The 7,222-nt window shown below is 45.7% G+C and overlaps 1 protein-coding gene across 3 annotated transcripts in view; it reads right to left on the bottom strand.

The window, feature by feature from the left end:
- The window catches only part of LOC116074879, a 1,230-nt gene extending 705 nt beyond the window's left edge, over positions 1 to 525 (bottom strand). The window contains exons 1-2 of one of the 3 annotated variants that reach the window (XM_031347772.1): positions 450 to 525; positions 70 to 117 (exon numbers count right to left, since the gene is read on the bottom strand). In XM_031347772.1, the coding sequence (XP_031203632.1) occupies positions 70 to 107 (38 nt within the window). In that variant the 5' untranslated portion in view covers positions 108 to 117; positions 450 to 525. The other 2 variants (XM_031347773.1, XM_031347771.1) reach the window with 2 other exon arrangements.
- Between the last annotated feature and the right edge of the window lie 6,697 nt (positions 526 to 7,222).

Raw genomic sequence — 7,222 nt, 5'->3', positions numbered from 1 at the left:
GAGAGAGATTGAGAGAGAGGCAGGCCTGGGAGAAAGACAAAAGGATTCCCCCAAACGGGACATCCCAACCTGACTTCGAATTCATTCTCCATCTTTCCCAAGGACATACTCTTCTTTCTGCAATGAAAATAGAGGGGCCGATTCCACAAAAAGTTATATAACTTGGTTTCCTCTACTGAGAGAAGTCCGAGGCTTGGAGGAGAGAGAGGGGGATTCATTACGACATCAGTCCTAATGGGTTTCCCCAGAAGGAAGGAAGGACCCTGCAACAGATATACTATCCCCTCCAACTGGGAGGTAAAGTGTTTCCAACAGGTCTTCCAAACATCTCAAGTGGGAGAGCCAGTCAGAGTCACTCGTGCATAGTCTTTGATGGGAACTGACGTGTGACTGAGGGCAAGCCAAGAGAGGTGGCACAGGGGACAGGCTGGCTATTTCAAGTACCTTACCTCTAGCACTAGCTTCCTGAGTCCTTGAAAGTCCAAGTGGGACATGTTGTGAAGGGCCCCTCCCCCTGCTATGATGTCACGGGTGATGTCACAGATGGGTGTGTTCGTAGGGCCCCTGTGTTACACCACTGAATTCCCTAACTTCTCTCTGGAGTCCACAAGGTCCTGCTTCTCCTGGTAATACAATAACAGCATTTGGCCAGGAAAGCACAGAATGTAGCTTGATAAGAGTTGTATTCATTGCACAGGGCTGATATAACTAACCCCAGAGCCACCACAAGCAGATGGCTTTAACCCTAAGTAATCTGTTCCTCTCATAGCTCAGGAAGCCAGGGGCAGATGGTCAAGGTTATCTGCAGGATTGGCTGCCTCCTGAGGCTCTGAGGGGAAGCCTTTTTTATTCCTTTACTCTAGTTGCTGGTGGTAACCAAGGATACTGAGCTCTCTAGCTGGTGCTTTGTGATGATTATTTTTATTTTTATTTTATCTTAGATGTATGTGCTTGTGGGAATGTATGTCACATATATGCAGGTGCCCAGAGTACAGGCTCCAAGAGAGCATTGGTCCTGGAGCTGGAGTTATAGGCCTGTCTGACAGAGGAAGCACACTTAAGCACTGAGCCATCTCACTAGCCTATGGTCGTTTGTTTTCATTACTAATGTGACACAATCCAGAACTGCCCTGGAGGCAAGCTTCTGGTCATGTCACTGAGGGTCTTCTAAACTGTGCTTATTGAGATGGGAAAACCCACCCACTGTGGGTGGCACCATTCCCTAGGAAGGGATTTCTGAGGTATATAAGAGTGGAAAGAGTCAACTTAGTCATACCATATATGCATGCATTGCACTCTGCTCTTAACTCCAGATGTAATGGACTAGCTGTTTCAAGTACCCACCTTTTTAACTTCCCCACCATGATGAATGGAAATTCAGAACTGTGAGCCAAATAAATCCTGTCACCCTTAAGTGTTGTTAGGATATTTTATCACAGCAACAAAAAAGAAACTCAGAGCTTTACTGCAACCTCTGCCCCACCACCATATGGTGCTTGGATGCTCTTCCACCAGGCTTTAGGCCGAGTCATTGGAATTAGAACTACCGTAAAGCAGTACAATCTTGTCTTTACTCGGGCAGGAACATCCGCCAAGACTCTCCCCAAGTCTTCACTCTGAGCTTCTGAGTGACATAAATTTAGGGAGAAGGAACTATTTATGAAGAGATGGACAGGGAAACCTGGAGAGATTGCAGACCTGGAAAGCTGAACACAATTCCAGACCTTCATAGCATGGAGAGGAATCCACCACAGAAGCGGGAGGCAAGCAGAGAGCTATGTGAAGTTGTTTGTATGGAGAGAGCTGTTATCAACCACATAGAGAAAAATAAGGAAGCCCCGCCATCATTCCCCACCCCCTCAGATCTTTGGCCAAAGCCACAGAAGCCATCAATTGTGGTCCTTGTAGGCCACCTCCCAAGGTGACTTAGACACCAATACAGTGAAAATGTCATCAGAGTGCTGGCAGCTATATGTCATGAGAGCAGCCAGCAGACTAGACTGGGGTAAAGACCATGAAGAGGAAGAGCACCTCCCTAACACATGGGGGAACTCCAGGCATCTCTCTGTGTTGGGACCCCATAGGTAAACTGTAGTGCCAGGGGAATGTTAGTGATCCCCAAAAATCAGACAGAAGCTAGTCTGATGCAGGGTCTTTATTCTTTTCGATCTAGCTTGGACACTCCCAGCACACTGCCATCATACAGGATGGTTTTGGTGGTGGGGGCTCCCCAAATAGCTATCGGGGCAAGGCTTTATAGTATGCAGCAAGCAAGGAGATAAGTGTGCAAACATCTCGTTGGAAAGCTACTGTGCCCTTTAACATAATTGGCTGGTTCTGGGAGTTATGTCATAAAATTAATTTCTGCTCCTCTCTGCGTTGCTGGTCGTTAGGCAGGGGGTGGGCTTGTAACCTGGGGTGCAGGTTTGTTGGGAGAATAAGTTAGAGACACTGTTCTTGATGAAGATTAGCCTAGAGACTGGAGCTAGGCTCGGGTTTTGTTGGAGAACAACTTGGAAACTAATGCTAGGTACCAGCCTGTTAGTTTACTTGAGTTCAAACTTAGGTCAGGTTCTCTAAAATGGAGTCTGCACTTACAAGATTTGGCCTCTCAAAACAATGGACCCATCTCCTGGGAAAGGAGATATGATGGGTCACATCTGAGTCCACACACTGACCCCAACCATACAGAGCCATGGTCATGTTTGCTGACAGATAACCAATTTTGAAGGGGTTTTAATTTCATCTGTTTATCTTTTTTAATCTATTTTTAAACCTATGTGTGATGTATATTTGTGCATACCTATGTGCATGTTACACATGTTTGTGTATGTGAATATTGGTGCACACATGCTACAGTACACGCGTGGAGGTCAGAGAGACTCGGGTGTGCCCCTTCACCTTCCACCATGTTTGAGACAGAGTCTTTTATGAGTTGCTACTATGGACCCAGGCTGGCTAGCCCCTATGCTCCTGGGGAATCCTCCTGTCCTGCCCTCACACCTTCCCACAGGAAGGAAGATGCCTGCTGCTGGGTCTGACTGTACATGGATGCTGGGATCCAAACTCAGGTCCTAGGCTTGCACAGCAAGCACTCTCACCACTGAGCCAATCCTAATCAGCTAATTTTTTAGAGTTGTTTTGGGTTTTACAATGTTGACCAAAAGTACAATAAATTTTCACATAATCTACAACCCTCCCCTGCCTGCCCTGCCACTGACAGCCCTGCCCACACTAGAAGTTTCCAGGAGATTGGAGCATCCATGAGTCAATGAGCCCGGCCTAGTTAAAGGCTTTGTTAAATGCACTTGTTGCCTGGGCCTCCTAGCAAGAGGCACTTTGTTTAAAACCCAATGTTTATTCAAATTATCTGCCATTTGGAATTCTGTTTTGTTTTTGTTTCGTGTTTTGGTTTTGTTTATTTTTGTGACAGGATCTTATATAGCCTAGGATAGCTTGGAACTTCCTATGTAGCCCAGGATGACCTGAATTCCTGATCCTCCTGCCTCTACCTCCCAAGCTCTGGGATTACACATAAACATCGACAACGGATCATGGTGCTCACTCTCATCTCTTTCAGTCATTTTAATTTTTTGATGTTTTTTTCAAGACAGGGTTTTTCTGTATAGCTCTGGCTGCCCTAAAACTAGCTCTGTAGACCAAGCTGGCTTCAAAATCACAGAGATCCACCTGCCTCTGCCTCCCAAGTGCTGGGATTAAAGACGTGTGCCACCACCCAGCTCCTTTTTTACTTTTATTTATTTTTATTGAGATAGGATGTCATCCAGTGTAGACTGGTCTACAATTCACTATGTAGTTAGGGCTGACCTTGAACTCCTGATTCTCCTGACTCCAACTCCTAGGAGATAAATTACAAACTAGATTATACACTCTTGTGTTTCCCTCACTCTTTAATTTTTAATATTTATTTATCTATTTATTTTAATGAATTATTTAATTTATATGAGTACACCATAGCTGTCTTCAGACACACCAAAAGAGGGCTTCAGATCCCATTACAGGTGGTTATGAGCCACCATGTGGTTGCTAGGAATTGAACTCAGGACCTCTGAAAGAGCAGCTAGTGTTCTTAACCAATACGTGTCCAGATCACCAGGAACTGGAGTTACACATGGTTGTGTGTTGCCACGTGGGTGCTGGGACCAGACCTTTGATCCTCTGCAAGAGCAGCCAGGGCTCTTAACCTCTGAGCCATCTCTCTGCTGCTCATTCTGACTTCTGCCAGTTGTTCCACTGAAGCTGGCCGAATCCAAGTCACCTCCTCCACAGGGCGAAGTCCAGAAGCCGGTTCCAACCTCCCAAGCATCTAAGGCTGTTTTCCTCTCAGTGCCCGTGGTTCCCACTGGCCCCTGAGCATCCCGCTTTCCAGCTTCGTCCTGCCTCGTTGGCTGGACCTTTCAGCCTGTAAAGCTTCCTCCCCTTCCTGATCTTGGAAGGATGGCGTCCCCCTGGACTGTGTCTTTGGTGTCCCTCTGCTGCCTCTCCACAGGACACCTTCAGTGAGTATGTTGGTTTTCTGCAGCTACAAATCCAGTGGCTGAAAAGGAGAGATTTATTTTATTTATAATGATTTATGTACTCCTTCCCTCACACATCTGGAGGCCAGAAGTCAGAACATCTTAGTCCCACATCCCTGTGGGGCTTTAGGGAGCTCCCTGACTTACTCTTCTAGCTGCTGGTAGCTGCCAACTGCACTTCTTCTTCTCTCATCTGTGTCAGCTTGGTCCTCCTCCTGCCTCTGTCTACATGCCTCTCTTCCCTTTGTGTGTCCATATTCATTCATTCATTCATTCATTCATTCATTCACTTCTCCTCCTCCCCCTTCCTCCTCTATTTTTGTTTTGTTTTGAAGCAAAGTCTATTTAACCCTGGCTGTCCTAGAATTCCCTATGTAGACTAGACCAAGCTGGCCAGGAACTCACAGAGATCCACCTGTCCCTGCCTTCCGAGTGCTGTAATTAAAGATATGGGCCACCATATCTTTATTTGTAAACAAACAATAAATAAAATTTATTTATGTTATTATAATATTACTATATATTATAATAAATAAGCTATATATTATGTTTAAGAGTGTGGTGTGTGTGTGTGTGTGTGTGTGTGTGTGTGTGTGTGTGTGCGCGTGCGTATGAGCATGTGCACTCGGACACAGGTGCACCCAGCGGTCAGAAGAGGGTGCCACGTCCCCTGGAGCTGGAGGTGCAGGGCTTGTGAGCTGCTCACCGTGAGTTCTGTTAGTCAAATTCTGGTCCTCTGAAAGAGCAACAATAACTCAAGCACTGAGCAGTGTGTTCAGCTCTCATTCTTTCTTCTTATAAAGACTCCAACTGTGGGGTTAGGGCACTTCCTACCCCACGGTCTCCCCTTGATTACATCTGGGACAACCCTACTTCCCAATTAACTCACATTCTCAGGGTCCTGGGAAGCTGAAGTTCTGGAAGAGACATCACTACTTAGTCCAGGACAGGGATGTCATTGGGCCTCGTGGCTTCAAAGCCCATCTAGACATCCCTGACTCTAAAGCCCTCCTCTGTCTGCCTCTGCAAACCTCGACTCTCATGCCCAGAGCATCTGTGTTCTGCTGGACTCTTTGTCTTATGGTCCTTCCCTTTCTTCAGAAGAGGCATAATCGGCTAGAGAGATGGCTCAGTAACTAAGAGACCTGGCTGCTGTCTCAGAGGACCTGAGTTCAATTCCCAGCACCCACATGAATCCAGCACCCTCCTCTTGCTTCTGCAGGGACAAGACACACACATGGTGTCACCTACTCATCTAGAATTTAGTCATTTCCTCATTAAGAGGTGGCATCTGCTGTGAGATGACCCACAAGTAAAAGTATGTGCCACTAAGCCTGATAACCTAAGTTCAATTTCCAGGACCCACATGATAAGAAGAGAACCAACTCCTATAAGGTTCCTCCTGATCTCCACAAATGTGCTATAGCAGTGTTCCCTGCCCCACCACAATATAAATAACTTAAGCCTGGTGGTAGTAGCACATCCTTTAATCCCAGCACTCAGGAAACAAGGGCAGGCAGATCTCTGTGAGTTTAAGACCAACCTGGTGTACAAAATAAGTTCTAGGATATCCAGGACTACCCAGAGAAACCCTGCTTCAAAAACAAACAAGCCAGGCAGTGGTGGCACATGCCTTTAATCCCAGCACTTGGGAGGCAGAACCAGGCGAATTTCTGAGTTCTAGGCCAGCCTGGTCTATGGAGTGAATTCCAGGACAGCCAGGGCTACACAGAGAAACCCTTTCTCAAAAAAACAAAACTAACCAACCAAAGAACCAAACAACAAACCAAACCGAACAAACAGACAGAAGAGATGGAGTCTATTTCTCTCATCTTGAACCTTTGAAGGTTTCTGTGGCTGTGTTCACAGCATTTGATGGGAGAAGGCAGAGTCAGTGGGATGGCTTTGGCATGTAAAAGTTATTGCTGACAAGCTTGATGATGTGAGTTCAATCCCTGGGATCCCTAGAGTGGATGGAGAGAATCATCTCCCACAAGTTTGTCCTCTAACATATACCCATCACACATACACACACACACACAATCAGTTAGTCAATCAATAAATGTTTTTTAAAAAATAAATTAAGGGTCAGGCAGTGGTGGCGCATGCCTTTGATCCCAGCACTTGGGAGGCAAAGGCAGGTGGATCTCTGAGTTTGAGCCCAGCCTGGTCTACAGCATGAGTTCCAGGACAGCCAAGGTTTCTAAACAGAGAAACTTTATCTCAAAAGCCAATAAATAAATAAACAAACAAGAAAATAAATAAGGGCTTGGAGAGATTCCTCAGCAGTTAGGAGCACTGGCTGCTCTTGCAAAGGACCTGGGTTCAATTCCTAGCCCCATATTGTTGGCTCACAACTACCCATAACTTCAATTCCAAGGGATTTAACACCACTTCTGGGCCATGTGGGTACCCATACCCATAAAATAAATTATAAATAAATAAATAAATGTGAATTAAAGTTACATTAATTTTTGTAGATATACCAATGTCAAGACTGACTGTGCTACTGTACTTTGGGCCTATGAGCCTCTTGATATTAAAATTAAGAATTCTCACTGGGTATAGTGGGCAGCACCTATAATCCTAGCACTTGAGAGGTAGAGGCCAAAGAATCAGGAGTTCAAGGCTGTACTTGGCTGGATATCAAACTGAAGGACAGCTTGGGCTACATAAAACCATGT

The sequence above is a fragment of the Mastomys coucha genome, unplaced genomic scaffold (genome assembly GCF_008632895.1).
Source record: "Mastomys coucha isolate ucsf_1 unplaced genomic scaffold, UCSF_Mcou_1 pScaffold3, whole genome shotgun sequence".
NCBI classification, from domain to species: Eukaryota; Metazoa; Chordata; class Mammalia; order Rodentia; family Muridae; genus Mastomys; species Mastomys coucha.
This window is presented reverse-complemented; position numbering and strand designations above follow the sequence as displayed.